This window comes from Haliaeetus leucocephalus, unplaced genomic scaffold (genome assembly GCF_000737465.1).
Source record: "Haliaeetus leucocephalus isolate CR32 unplaced genomic scaffold, Haliaeetus_leucocephalus-4.0 Scaffold830, whole genome shotgun sequence".
In the NCBI taxonomy this organism is placed as follows: domain Eukaryota; kingdom Metazoa; phylum Chordata; class Aves; order Accipitriformes; family Accipitridae; genus Haliaeetus; species Haliaeetus leucocephalus.
Genome location: NW_010973266.1, coordinates 3133304 through 3148243, shown reverse-complemented (window position 1 = coordinate 3148243; position 14940 = coordinate 3133304). Strand labels below are relative to the sequence as shown.

The following is a 14940-nucleotide window of genomic DNA, read 5'->3' as shown; positions in this document are numbered from 1 at the left end:
GTATTTATGGCAGGTTTTCATCACTTAGCGGATGTGTGTTTATAAATATCATTATGCTATAATTTGGAATTATTTTATTATAATAAAAGTACATTGATCTATCTAATACAATATCCTATTACTACCAGTAGTTAGCAGTGGAGGGAGGAGTTCAGTATCCCTTGAGAAGCAGCAATATTGTGGTGTGTGTAACTTTAATCAATTGAGTTTTTCTGTCAAACCTTGAGGACAGGATTTTCAATGACACTCATCATTGGCATACATTTCCTCACGTTGATTTTAATGGGATCACATTCAGGTCAAGACTGAGAGCTTTCGAGAATTTCACCTTTAAATTTGCAAGAAGGCTGTCTCTGTGGAGAGACAGCCACCATTGTTTTCTCCAGATGACTGCAGGCTGATGAAGCGCATTTAAGAAAAGAGACTTCAGTTGTATTTTTAACCCATTTAATCAAAATTAAGATGTTCAAAGCTAACAGAAGATAGTGGCTCTTAGCAGGCTGAAAAAAATGCCGTTGCATTGCAGACTCCATGAAGTTTGTGTTGCTCAGAACCACAGCTTTGCAGTACAAAGTTGTCACAGTTGTCTGCTTTAACCAAACACAAACATTTTGGCCAAATTAAGAAGTAATTGGGTGAAATTTAATAAGATATAGGAGGTGAAACTGGATGATGTGGCAGTAATTCTGTGAATAAATCTGAGTTGCTGATTTCTGCATGATCTTTTCTTCTTTTCCTAAAGTCATACCATTTTATTTCAGTGGGCAGTCCTCCTCCTTTAGTGACTTAGATTTTCAGAGAAGAAAGTGAACAGTTCTTTAATTAATTTATCTTTCGGAACTTGGTTTCTTAAGGCAACAAGTCCTATTGGAGCACCTGTCCTGTCTCTTTTTCAATCTATGAGAAGTTCCATTTGATTTAATGGAGGTTTGTGATTTGATTTGATAGAGGTTTGTGAGTCTCTAAGGTATTAATTTCCTGTTAGCCTTTTGAAAAGAGACAGCTATGGAAGGGTAGGCTATAGTATTAGTATCCTGTCCAGGGAATAGGCTCCAGTATTGTCTCATCCCCAGGTAGGTTGTAGGGAATATTAGTGGGAGGAGAGAAGGGAGATGAAGAAGAGGTGATATGAAAACTGGAGTCCAGAGGTTTCAGTTTTATCTGTGCCTTACTGGACACCAGAATATGGAGGTGCAAGGGAGAAAGCTGCAGGGAATTGCTTGGTGCTCTCAGATCTAGGAGGAAATTCATTTAATATCTGTGCCTTGCTCCTCATCCGTTGGGCATTTGCTGGAAGAGCAAGAGCTACTAATTGCAGACAGGCTGTATAAAGTTAGTTGTGCTTTTCCATGCCTCCAAAAGTTCTCTGTGAATTTTAGCCATTTCATTTCTGTGCCTACAGGCCTTTCTGTTTGTATTGATGTATCTTGGCTTCAGGGCTTCTCTCAACATAAACCTGCTAGTGTTCATTGTGCATCCAGCAGGTTGTACCCATCAGCAGGCCAAGGTCAGTCTCATCAAACTCACTGAGGAGAGGAAACCACCTCAAGAAGCATCCTTCCAGCTGATATATGTAATTAGCCTCCAATTACAGCATTCAAATAAATGGTCTTTGTGCCCAAGGAATCCAAGTGCACAACTGCAAAAAGAAAAAATCTTTGTTAGTGCATTAGCTGTGGTACCGCTTGTTTAAATAAAAAAAAATCTGTATTTCATTTAACCTAATTTTACTGACATATTTCATAACTTTTGATTTGCTTTCACTTTTCCCCTCTTTTTTGTATGATTTAGTGGTCAGAAGAAGCATGTGCAGCACATCTGACCCAGCGGGATGGATACCAGGCTGCTACTCAAGGACAGTTGAAAGATCAGCTATATCAAGAAATTATCCATTACTTTGACAAGGGCAAGGTAAAAAGGGAAGAAAAAAGTCCAAATATGTTTCATTGCTTTTCTCTCTAACTTTTAAGTTGAATAGTAAACATAGTTTGCATCAAGTGACCTTCAGGGAGCTTTAAACTTGTTATAAGTTGGAGTGCTTTATGTAAACGGTCCACCACCTAGCACTTAAAGATAATGATACTAAAAAAAAAAGTAAAAAGAAATCAATGGTACATTTATAACTGCTGTGTTAAGGGTAAATATATGTGCATATGATGCCACGGAGGAAATAAAAAAGTGATGCATATAATTTGGGGACTTGCTTTTTCTGGCAATTACAACAACTAATGCAGTCCTTCAGCTACCCTTGTTTTTTTCTCATGTACACAAAATAATTCCCTCAGAGAATGGGTGTCTGTGGTTCATATCACAAGACGATGACAGTATTTCATTGCAATTGCGTCTTTTATTGCAAGGTGAATTTGCATTCGGCATTGCATGGTGGGAAGGGGAGCGTGCTGGTGTTACCTGTCCCCACAGATGAAGGAGTTTAACTTGGTAGACAGGGAGATGTAGGGATCTATCAGTGTTTGGATATTTCGTGCACAAAATGTTTAAATATACAAGTAGAGATCTCTTTGTCAGAGTATTTCAGGAACGTAAACTTGGGTTTTTAAAAGCAATCTTTGTTGCATAAATGTAGTACAAACAGAAATGTCATTTTCTGGTAGAGCTAGAACATTATCCAACCAGCTCATGTTTTCCACGTAAGTTTTTAGCAGAATCAGATTAATATTTTGATAGAAACTTTGCTTAAAAGGTCAAATTTTATACCTTATCTTAATGCAATATTTAGAAGTTGTTAATAAATGATGCTAAAAGAATTGTAATTCTAGACTGTGATAGAGGTGCGGGCTACAGACACCGGCCCCAGGGCTGGGGCTTGCGGAGGTGCCTTGGTGCTTCTGCAGTGGATAGCGTTGGTTTCCACAGCACGCTTCTGCTGCCCAAAAAGCTTTTACTAACCCGTTAACAGCAGGTAAGGAGAACCTCGTTAGAATTAGGGTCATAGCTGATTTAATAGTATATTTTAATATTACATTCCTCTCTGGAAAGGAAAAGCCAGAAGTCGCATGTTTTTATTTTGTTGTTTTACATTTTTATGGCTTCACAGTTAGTCTTTTATGGTGCTGGTATAGAGGCGGTGGGAATTGTTCTTCTGAGCACCAGGCCAATGCATTTGAGCTGTAAATTAAAAGCTGCAGCATCCTTTACATCTATATTGAAAACAGCCTGTCTTAAACTTGTACCCACCCGTTTCTGCTGATAGCGCTAATGAGCTGTTTATATAAACAGCCGGCAAAATACCTGCTGCTTATTTTTCAGCCTGCACCACATTACACAGCACGGCATCCACGCTTGAGAGACCGTTGTTAGACTGAATAACCATTCTTAATTTTTTCCGATTTTACAACTAGAAGTGAGAGAAGGCTTTGCCTGCTGTCAAAAGGAAATAGCACTGAAAATGCTGTGTTTTCCCTTTCCCTCATAGTTAGATTAAACAACTGAATCTTCATTATTCTAAAAATTTTTGCTGAACAATGGTATTGAAGGGACCGCTGTGATTACTTCCTCCTGTTCCTTTGCATAACTAAGTCATAGGAGTCCTGTGTGATTTTTTTTTTGTCTGTGAGGAGATGATTCATTTTCAAAGCACTCTTTCCTAGTTACAGATATTTCTTCTCTCATTTTCTAGTCACTCAAGTTGGTGATAACTTTTCATATTGTTCAATGAAAAGGAAAAAAAATCAATATGTACTGAGAATATGAGCCTCTTACATGAATTTTCAAATGTCAGGAAGCTCAAAGTTGAGGTTTCCACAGTAGAATTAAGGTAATCCTCTCATTTGGGGTGTTCTGACATTAGGTTAAATAAACTTCTTATATTTACCTATGCAGTTTGCAAATCTAGTCCAGCAGCTACTTTAACTATGCCACTCCATAATCACTAACACATCTGAAATAGTATTTGCTGTGCATTTTTAGAAGACTGTACTGATACACTAACCAATTCGTCTTGTTTTGTACCATAATTGCCCAGCTGTGTCTCTGCCTGGCAATTCACCCTGGGTTGATCCCACTACTTTGCTTTCTTTTCCCATAAAGTTAACAAGAGATGTCAAAAGAAGGTCACGTCACCCTGGGGAGCTGTAGAGCTACTTCCAGGCTTTTACAGAAGCTCAGGGTTTTGTTTTAAAGTTGTGAGGCTTTGCCTCTTCCACTCCAGCCTGTCTAGTGCGAAGCAGAGGACTTGAGAAGAGAGGTAGACATGGTTAGAAATGTTATGTAGAAAAAAATGGAGGAAAGGGATTTCCGAAAAGGTGACACTTGTTTTTTAAACATCAGCTTTTTTTTTTTTTTTAAAGAGTGGTGTAATTGAGCGTCTCAAAAACCATGATCCCTTTCTCTTAGCAGAGTAATTTCCCAGGGGGAATGCACGGTGCACTTTTCAAGTGAAGACCAACCATGAGGTTTATTCCCTACGTATTAGCATTCATGGTGAGATGAATTTAGAGGAAAGTATAGTCCTCCATACACAGACTGGAATGGAGGTCAGAAGTGCCTGAGAAATTTGTAATTTAATAATAGAAAGTGTGGGCTTGCACTGAAAGCAGGAGTGTGGGCATCTCATTTTTGCTGAGAACAAAATACTAGCCTTCACCATGAATATCCCTGTTATTTGTAGTTTGAGATCCATTTAAGATTCCTCATTCTGGTTTCTATTTTTTAATAACATTATTCTTAGGAAGCTTGCTTTTTTACTTATATTTGACTTTTGGTCCTTAAATCAATCTTCGGTAAAGCTGAAGTACATCTTTCACCTTTAGAAAATTAGCATTTTCAGATACAACTTCTGCATTTTGCTGTTGTTCTACTTTATGGATTTGATTCCTTATTAGTATTACTTTCCGTTACTCTTCTAAGCTCCTTGTTTCCAAAATGAAATGTTGTTAATTCCAAGTTTCCCTAGTATATGCATAGTTTTCTCTCCTAGATTATTGTTCTTCATTGCGTTGTGCTTTCCCGTCTCATCTCCATCTCTCTTGGCTTTTGCCCTTAAAAGCCTTATCCTCACACTTATCACGGCAGTCTAACCTATCCTTTGAACTGCTCTGAAGTGTTTGCTCTTTCTGTGTTTTGCTGAAGCTTTGTAATTTCCAACAAAGCCCTTAATCCAGGGACTTTACTGAAAATTGGTAGGTTAGAGTATCTCAGGACAAGAAGGAGAAATAGTGGAGGTAATAGAGTGACAAGGGAAGGGGGTGACATTTTGGGACACATCTGCCATGTGGAGCAGTTGATGTTAGTCAACGCTAATGAACTACTGAAGCCAAGAAATACTCGGTGCCATTGACAAAGATAAGAGATTGTTTTTAAACAGGTTTGTGTGGTCTCTGGAGCCGTAAAGAAAGCAGCAGCATTCTTATGCCTGCACAGTAAAATGTACAAACAGCAACGTGTTTCAAGTTTGCCAGTAGCTGCCGCAGTCTATAAATCAGTACATGTTTTCTACTGCTCCTTCATAAATTGAAAGCGTTGGTCCCAGGGAGAAAAAAGTAAATAAATGCACACTGCTCATTTATTTCTGCTCCTCCTTCCTTCCTCCTCTCCTCACCACCACCACCCCCCCCCCCAAAAAAAAGCTTTTACTGTTTCACCAGAGCCACGAAACACAAAATATATGAAACTACACAGTAAATGCCATGCTTTGGCTTAAAATGTCTTTTTTTCCGGCTCATGGGATGGCATCAAATGGCTTTTTCTTCCATCTAACAAGATAGTGGTGAAATTCACCTGTCTGCCAAAAATCAGTGTGAGGCTCATGTCCAGCTCGTATCCCACGTCAGATCGTAAGCCCATCCTGAGAGCTGTGAAGGACAGAGACAGTCTTCAGAGAGGAAAGATATGGTGTTTGACTGTGTTCCAAATGAATATAGCAAGTTGTTTTAAAGGGTTTCCAACCATGGTTATATCTTACACGTCTTGAATGCGATACTAGCAATAGAGAAATACTGTGTTTTAACATTTGATTTAAAATATTAAGCTTACATGATGGTTAATTAATGCTATCTGAACTTTAAACAGCTTGGAATGCCCCTCATACATCAGAATATTGCACGATAACATTTGTATCCTAGACTATCTCATTTTTACTGACCATTAACTCAGCAGGAGCTAAGAAATTTCCTAAGATCCTCCTTTGCTGCTATTAAAGAACCTCAAAAACTAAATTGGATGCTGCAGTTCTTTCTGGGCAACAAGCAATCCAGCTTCAAAAATAAATTAAATTTCTAGGTTTTCCCTAAAAAGATCTCATTCTGCATCCTCAAAGTCTTTCCCATAACACTTTGCAGCTCATGTCTACACAACTAAATTCAGGCTATACACATTTTTCTTATGCCTTCAGTATAAAAGAAGCATTTTCCTTCCACTATTGCCAACCTTTTTCTCTGGTACACTCTCCAGATAAATTGTTTCTCGCATTAATGAGTTGTACATGGTACAAATCCTGTGTAGTAGCTCCCCGTACAGCTCATTCCTCCAGAAGACCTGCCATGTCCTGGGCAAACCTGGGAAACCTTCCCAGGCAGGAAATCTGTGAGGCAGCAGATTGGGAGTTACTGACCTTCAGAATATAGATTTCATTTATCAGGATCCTTTGCCACAGGCAGGCTGTCCTCACCTGAATAAATTTGCACTGTACTAAACAGAGAAATTTTTCGGAGGGCTGTGCAGGGGATTTTAAACACACGGTTCCTGCTTCTGTTACGATATTGGAAAAATTACTGGCTTTGGTTTGGGGTTTGGTGATGTTGCGGGTGGTGTGGTCCAGCTGCCCGAACGGCCGAGGGGAAAGCCGGGTGGTTAATGGTCTCGTGGACCTCTGGAGTTCAGGGCACTTGACATTTACAAATTGAGTTTTATTATACAACTTCTTGGTGTTCCTTCGGAGGATTGAACCGGACGATTGGATTTCAAAATAGAGATGTTGGAGCGGAGTGGTGTTTTTAAGAGGTAGTAGCAACAAAAAGTAGGTGCTTTTCTCTAAGACAGATCCCTTGGCTGGAGAGGGGCCAGGTTAGAGGCTGGCAAAAATTGAAAGAATCTTTTCCCATGGTGAGGCACTTTTATTGTGTATTTGCAGTACGATAGAAAAAGAGTTTTTTCTCTTCTCTATGCCTGAAAATGTTCCAGTAGTATAACTCGTAAACTAACTTTTAAAGAATTTTTAAAGTAATTCCAGTAATTTAAGCCAGAAACAAATGTGGTTCATAATATCTGTTTTTTTCCTGATCATCTCCACTTATAGATAGGGGAATGGTTACGAGGAAGAATGCTAGGATTGTACGGTTACTGTAAGTATATTGGAGATGAACTAATTCAATATATTTAATTTGAGGATTCATTTTTTTAGGCTCTGAAACATTTATAAAATTCATTATTAATATTTGTAGTCAGTAACTCCTAAAGGGTTTGATCAGGCTAGGGGAAATGCAGCCTCTGCTCCAGCGTGTTTACAGTTTCGACTGACAAGGATGGGAAGGGGGGGGGGGAATCAGAAACAAGACTTAATTCTAATAAAGTCATCATTTAACCAGTGGCAATGCTGTGCTACCTGTAGGCATTGGTGTGTATGCAGTGCCTTTGACAGCACCGGTCTGGTTTTAGAATCACGGAACCATAGAATAGTTTGGGTCGGAAGGGACCTTTAAAGGTCATCTAGTCCAACCCCCCTGCAATGAGCAGGGACATCTTCAACTAGATCAGGTTGCTCAAAGCCCCGTCCAACCTGACCTGGAATGTTTCCAGCAATGGGGCATCCACAGCTTCTCTGGGCAACCTGTTCCAGTGCCTCACCACCCTCACAGGGAAGAATTTCTTCCTTATACCTAACCTAAATCTGCCCTCTTTCAGTGTAAAGCCATTACCCCCTGTCCTATCAGTACCTGCCCTTGTAAAAAGTCCCTCCCCATCTCTCTTGTAGCCCCCCTTTAGGCACTGGCAGGCTGCTATAAGGGCTCCCCGGAGCCTTCTCTTCTCCAGGCTGAACAACCCCAACTCTCTCAGCCTGTCTCCATAGGAGAGGTGCTCCAGCCCTCTGATCATCTTGGTGGCCCTCCTCTGGACTCGTTCCACCAGGTCCAGGTCCTCCTTGAAGTTTTGATGGGCTCCAGGTTGTTGCAGCAGTATAGATGACAGTCCAGGACGGGCTTGCTGTGGTGTGGTGTGACCAACGGGCTGCAAAGCCGCGGTGGCATGAGGGCACTCGCGCTGAGCGATACCAACGCGGCATTTCAGCCCCCTCGGCTCTTCTCTCCTCGTCTCTCCCGCTGCTAATCCAGAATCCCTTGCCTCTTGATGATCAGGTGCAATTAGCGTTAAAAGGCATACAGCCTTAACAGCGAGGCGGTGCTTTGAGTTGCCAGACGTGCTTTGGAAACTCGTCGCAATGTCTGTGCTTATCTGGGATTCAGTGGAAGAACTGAATGAGTTTGTTTACAGTGTTGACGCAAATCTAAAATTATTTAGACTTTCATGTATTTCCAATCTCATTCAGCTCCAAAGCTGTTTGCCTGAGATCATCTATAAACATTTTCACAACAGAAAAGAGAGTAGAAGTGCTTTGGTTTTGGAGAGGGACTGGTTAAATCTGGAACACACAAACAGAGAACCGGGACAAGGAAAATTGTGGAATGCCATTTTCTTTGAAATGAGAATGTGCAGAAGAAGTTACGGATGACTGAAGTTAAAAAGAAAATAGCAGTCAAAATGAAGAAAGGTTAAGTGATTTTGAAAGGTTTCACTTGCTAACTTAACCAAACAACTGAATATTAGTTTAGTTTCTATAAATTGGTAGTATATTGCTCTTCTGAGTCAAAATTAACTCAGCCCAGTATGTGAAAATGTACTCCATTTTCTGTAAATGTGCCTTTACTATTAATCTCATGTTAATTTTTGTTTAGAAATAAAAATATGCTCCGTATCATCATTCTAAATTAGACACATAATACAGATAAAAGCATTCAGATTTTTCCATTTGCAAAAGTTGCGTTGCAGAGTGTACAATCTGCTTTGTGGTTTCCTGCAGACGTGATCCCTCATTACAGCGATTGTAATTAGGCATTCGGATGCATTTTTCATCTGAAAGGCACTTGACAAACAAGAGGTAACTCGTGCTCCTTCCAGTCCTCTTCCCTAGATAAATAATATTATGAACGTTGTTGTAGAAATGAAGAGGTCAAACATCACGTGGAGGCATGAGGAAAGGTTTATGTAGTTCCAAGGCTCTACCCTTTGTGAGCATCCGTCACCTTTCTGTCTTAAATTAGGTCCCCACTCAGTTTCTGTTTGCCCAAGCATCTGCCCATTTGTTTTCTTTAGGACTCAAAAGCTCCTTTTCCCTCTCTCGGCCATACCAGTGTAGTTTTTGGCCCATATTTTCTCTTTACTTCACTCCCTTACTTCAAGAGCATAAATCTCTGTCCTTTCTCCTTGCCATCTCCCGTAACTATTTTTCCTTTCTCAGCTCCTCATCTCCTCTCCCATCAGCAGCTCCCTGCCTCTTCAGGCTGCTGCTTTCCATCCCTTCCCTCTCAGTCTGCCAGGACAATCTTTCAGTCCATCCTTGGGTTTGCAGGACGGGTGCCCTCCACTTTAAAATTGGCTCCTCGTTTCCAGGGGGGAGCAGGGACGGAGAGCAAACGGGTGGGACCCGAGACACGTCTTGCTTTTGTGGCATTGGCATGCTACATGTCGGGGAAGACTTGCTGAATATTCAGCCTGGCTGGGCTCCCAATTGCCCGTTCCTAGGGAAAAAAAAGATATTCTAGGTCCCAGTCTGGTGTTTGTGCCACTAAATCCCAGGTAGTTGTGCCCTGCCTGACTCCTCAGCCAGTGCTGGCGGCAGTCTCGGTCATACTGACAGTTGTATGAACCCTTGATGGTTTACTTTTATTTTTTAAACCAGTATCTAGAACTAGGAATTTTCCTAAAAGCCTTATTTTTTTCCAAGTTTGCCTGATATACTAAGAAATGTGATCTCAACTTGCAGATCAAAAGACAAATAAAATTCACCCAACACTGATTTGGGGCTTTGACTGGTGGGATTTCATTGGTGTGTTTTGGGGGACTTTTGGTTTTCAGAGGGTCTTGGCGGGGGGAATATTTCTTATTTAGGCAGTGCTTTAAAGCAGATGAGACTGGGGGGTCTGTACAGGATGGATGCAGGAATCGGTTGTGCGCGTGAAGGTTTCCCAAGGAGCCCCATTCCCCTTCTCTCTCCCCAGAATCTAGCTCCCACCATCTTTAGAAGTTGTGGTGCTTCATCTCAAACTCCTCGTTCCCAAAGATGGATGTCTTGGAGGAGCGATGGGGAAACCTGTGGTCAGCCCTTTTCCTCAACCCTCCTTCACCTGACTGCTCTTCGCAGCTGCAGCCGTCTCGGTGTTTCACCAGGGCGAGGAACATGTGGCCTGATGCCGAGAGGAGAATTAGGTGGTGTGGACAGGGGATTTAAATTTAAGATGAAGGGTAATACGAACCAAATGGATTTATAAATCATTCCGAATCTCATTTTTTTTAATAAAGTGAGGTCAGCGGTGCCAGCCAAATTTCAGCAGCAGCGGCAGATCATCAAGTTTGGTCTTACATAGCCTAGTGTGCTAATTTAAGCATCTTTTCTGGGTTTGAGTGGGTCTTTATATTTAGAGTAGAAAAAAATGAAAAATACACATTTAAAAACATTCTTGCTGCTCCTCATTAAGATTGTTGGCTTCTGAAGAGCTGAAGGACATTGTTAAATTTCTTTGGGTCAGTTGAGACGGCGGCTGAATTTCATGGTTGAAGAACAAGAGAGGAAAAAAACCCCATGGAAATATAATGACTATTTGTTCAAAGCAATATCTGCAAATTGCCTGTCCTGTCTAATACAGATTATAGATATTAGAAGGAGAGAGAGGTGATTATGAACTATAATCAATCAACAGCATTTATCCAAAGTCCTAGGTTCTGGGTTTCTTTGTGGGCAGGCCGTGTTTACACATTATTGGCTATCTAGTTGGGCTAGCTGGAATCATTTTATTTCTGAAGCAATTTGATAATTTTACTTGATTTGCATCAAATAGAGACATGTGGGTAATACTGCCACAACTATTTGGCACATCAGATGCACAGTGTTTTCAGGCATGTGACATAATGCATTTTGTTGTGATTTATTAAGATTTATTTTATGCCAATGTTGTTGTTTAACCAAGGTATGTAATTCAGGTTTTTTGCTGTTGTTTTGTGATTTTGTTTTCAACAGATGTGGGAAGAGGCCATTGCCTTGGGTAAAGAACTTGCAGAACAGTATGAAAATGAAATGTTTGATTATGAACAACTCAGTGAACTGCTGGTAGGGTTTTTTTTAATGACATAGACACTGCAACAATTTCTTCAGAATTTAATTTCTAAGCTTTTAAAATTCTATTGAAAATCTCTCTTATGACAGTAAAATGCAGAAATAGATGCCCGTTTTGGCTGTGTTGGACAAATGTTGATTAACTGGCTACCACTGGAGTGCCTGAAAAAGATTGTATTTTATTTTTTTTTTAGCTGAAAGAAAAAGATTTCGGTTACTGTTAAGCTGATTTATTTGGGGTATAAAAGGAAATTTGGAATTTAAATATAAATGGGAACATGAAAAAATCCCCATTCTCTCTCAAGTGTCTTTCCATATTCACATTTCTTTTTTTAGGTATGAATAATCCCCAAGCATTCATGTCTAGAGTCAGTTATTTTTGCCCTGACATTACCCATTCATTATGCCTGCACCATTTTTTTTCTCCTGCTCTTCTCCAAAGAGATAAATGGCAGCTGTCAGTGTCCCTCCTAACTTCTCAACCATTTTCACAGCAGTTGGGACATGATTCCAGTTTGGTTCTGAAAAATTTTGACTTTCAGGGTTTTGATACATTTTACCTTTGCACTCACCACGGTCCTTAATTTTTTTGAATTGTTTATCTGCGTTATCCCAGCCTGAGCTGGGCATTAATTCGGTGTCATTGCACCCTCTTTCTCCGCTGACACCGATGCTCAGTTTGGGGATGGCTAGGAGCTGTCTCCCCAGAGGCACCTCCATCCCCATCTCCCCAGAATCTCCTTTCTTGGGGAGGAAAGAATAAAGGTAAATACAGCTCCTCTCAATTTTGTGGTTTCTTCACTCCTTTACATGCTCTTTGTTTTGTCCATGGTTCTGTCCTCCAGCTCTCTAGAGCTGAATTTATATCCCTTTTTGATGGTCCTCCTTTTGTGCCATTTTAACTGTTTTTTGCTGACAGACCGGTTGTATTGATTTGCCTAACAAATGTGGAGCCTGGTTTCACGTCGCTTGGTACTGCAGGAGGTCAGGGATATATACAGAGCATTTCTCGGGTGCTGTGGTACGCCAGAAGAGTCTTCCTTGGCCCGCCGTCAGTAGGGCTGCGTTCAATGGAGAATATTCCTCATTTCAATATAAAAGGAATCTGGTAGAGATTGTTCCTCAGCTAGAAATGATTCTCATGTGTCAGATATGATTACTCACCAGTGGGTAGCTACTCTCCAGGTCCCTCGTTTTTAATTTTCCATCTCCTTTATGCTTGCACGTGGGAACGTGAACAGCTTTGTCACAGAGGCAACCACTCTTCATTTATCATACCGTATCCGTGTTGGAGGAGAAGTCTGAATTTGCACTTTATACATTGTAGCTGATGACCAATAATACCGAGTTAGGTATTTTTCACCATTTCTCTTGCACAGTAAATATGTCACTGTTTACATTAAGTGACACAATTCCAGGCAGTGTTATAAACCAGGTATAGTTCATCTGCGTATGGGGATGGAGTTTCTCCCTCTTCTAAGAGGGGAGACCCAGAACTTCCAATTCTCACATCAATTTACTTGCTCCTCATCAGAAAGGAGAAATTAAGAGAGATGTCACAAAAATTAGTACCAGCGTGCATTGGGCATTCATCCCTAATAAGGCAAAGATCAAAATTCACGCTCCCATATGAGTCAGGTCTCACATACCCCATCGGCTTTTCTTATTGCTGCTGCTGAATAGCATTAGCATGCTAGCTCTTTCCCTCCCACCCCCCAGGAAAATTTAAAAAGTTTTTTGTTTCTTTCTATTCTCCCTATTGTCTCTTTTATTCAAGCAATATTAAATATTAGACAATTCAGAAATGACAAAACAGTTTTGCTACAGGTGAACTGAGAAATATACAGCAGATCTGGGTCTTTGTAGTATTCTTGCCATTTACTGTTATCTGTCGTAGGGGAGCAGTAACAAACCTCCCCCCAAATCAGAATTTGTTCTCTTACAGAAAGTAATAGACTAAAAATAAGTTAATGAACAGATCATCTGAAGCTGTACATTTGTTACTATTTCATCTTTTGAGATAAAGAAGGATTCCACTTTGAAAACAGATGGTGTCTGACATGCGTGTATTTATTCCAAAAGTTATATTTTTCTGCAATTCTCAACTGCGTGCTTTCCATATACAAATAAATAGCTGTAAACATGGAAAAGTAGTAGAAAACTGTAATGAAATGTAACAGCCGAAAACTGAGAGGTCAGCACCACCGAGATGAGCTGGCTTTAGCAGTATGTATGTGCTTCATCGTTCCAGTCTTTTGTCATTGGCAATGTCACAACCTGGAATTCAGGCTGCCTTGGAAATTCTTGACCTTCATCAAAATTGAGATACTGGATATGGAACAGTGAGGTTCAGCCAGTTGAGCATAAAAATAGTGACTACAGAGTCTACTATTTCAGAATATTAGCATATATCTGATAGAAAGGTGAAGAAAAAGGGGTGAATGAAACATGTACACCTTTAAGTTAGAGATACACATAAAAGAGATCTAGATCTTAAGTATAAGGAATCTCCTTAAAGTTTAGGTCATTAAAATTCCTCCTGTTTATTTTGCAGAGAAAGCAAGCCCAGTTCTATGAAAACATTGTGAAAGTGATAAGACCAAAACCAGACTATTTTGCTGTTGGATACTACGGCCAGGGATTTCCAACATTTATAAGGGTAAGTGTCCACCTTTTTCCACAGATAATAGCAAGGTTTCTTGCTTTGGAAATTTCCCTCGGTTATGAAGAAAGTACATTATTGTATGTCGGTGTGTTATCTGCAATCTACCTCACATTGATGGTTGGTTTTTAGGTGTATAAAACAAACATTTATTTTCCTTTCCAGTTTCTAATATGCAATAGTTGAATTTTAGTAGAGAAGCTTTTTCTTCAAACATATCCAATACTTCTTCAGGGTATCACTAGAGATGAAGATATACCACCCGATCCATAAATCAGGGTAATAACCAGTACCATCTGAAATGCTGACATTTTTGCCTGACGGGGTGTGTGTGTATATTTATATATATATATATATATATGAGAGTATGGTAGAGAAGCCTTTTGTATATGACCATGCTTTCATGTGAGTCTCCTTTCCAGCATAGTCACTAAAATGAAGTTGAATATCAGAGATGCATGTGATACCTTTAAAAGCAGTCTTTTATCTTTGGTTTTCCTGAGTCACATGTCAATTTAAGACATAGGTCACTTGGTTGATGCCAGTAACATCAGTCTAGTAACATTTTAGGTTTTTTCCACTGATACCAGGATTGTTATGGAGTTGAATTAGTGGCTAAAGAAGGGTGGGGATTTAACATATCCGAATTGCACCTGTATCATGGTTCTCTGGACTCTGGCACATGGCAGTTGGTGGCATGGAAATAACTGTGCTGTTCGTATCTGTCTTAAGAGCTGAGGATTTTCAATTTGGCAAGAGGCTCTCTCCTTTGGAAGAGTTACAGCAGATTAAGCCATTTCAAGAGACAGAAGAGTAAAATGATTATTATTCTCAGATTATTCTCTGAGTCCAGGAGACTCAGAGAGATTTAGTCTCAGGCCAGGGGCTGGTGGTAGGTTTCCTCCTGGAAATACTCATTTGGGAGATGAGTTCTTGT

At 40.1% G+C, this 14940-nt stretch overlaps 1 protein-coding gene across 2 annotated transcripts in view; it reads left to right on the top strand.

Moving 5' to 3' along the window:
• The window catches only part of DOCK1 (dedicator of cytokinesis 1), a 311286-nt gene that overhangs the window by 253137 nt on the left and 43209 nt on the right, over positions 1 to 14940 (top strand). For both annotated transcript variants that reach the window (XM_010581957.1, XM_010581956.1), the window contains exons 38-40: positions 1792 to 1911; positions 11246 to 11335; positions 13896 to 14000. In XM_010581957.1, the coding sequence (XP_010580259.1) occupies positions 1792 to 1911; positions 11246 to 11335; positions 13896 to 14000 (315 nt within the window). The remainder of the gene's footprint in view (positions 1 to 1791; positions 1912 to 11245; positions 11336 to 13895; positions 14001 to 14940) is intronic.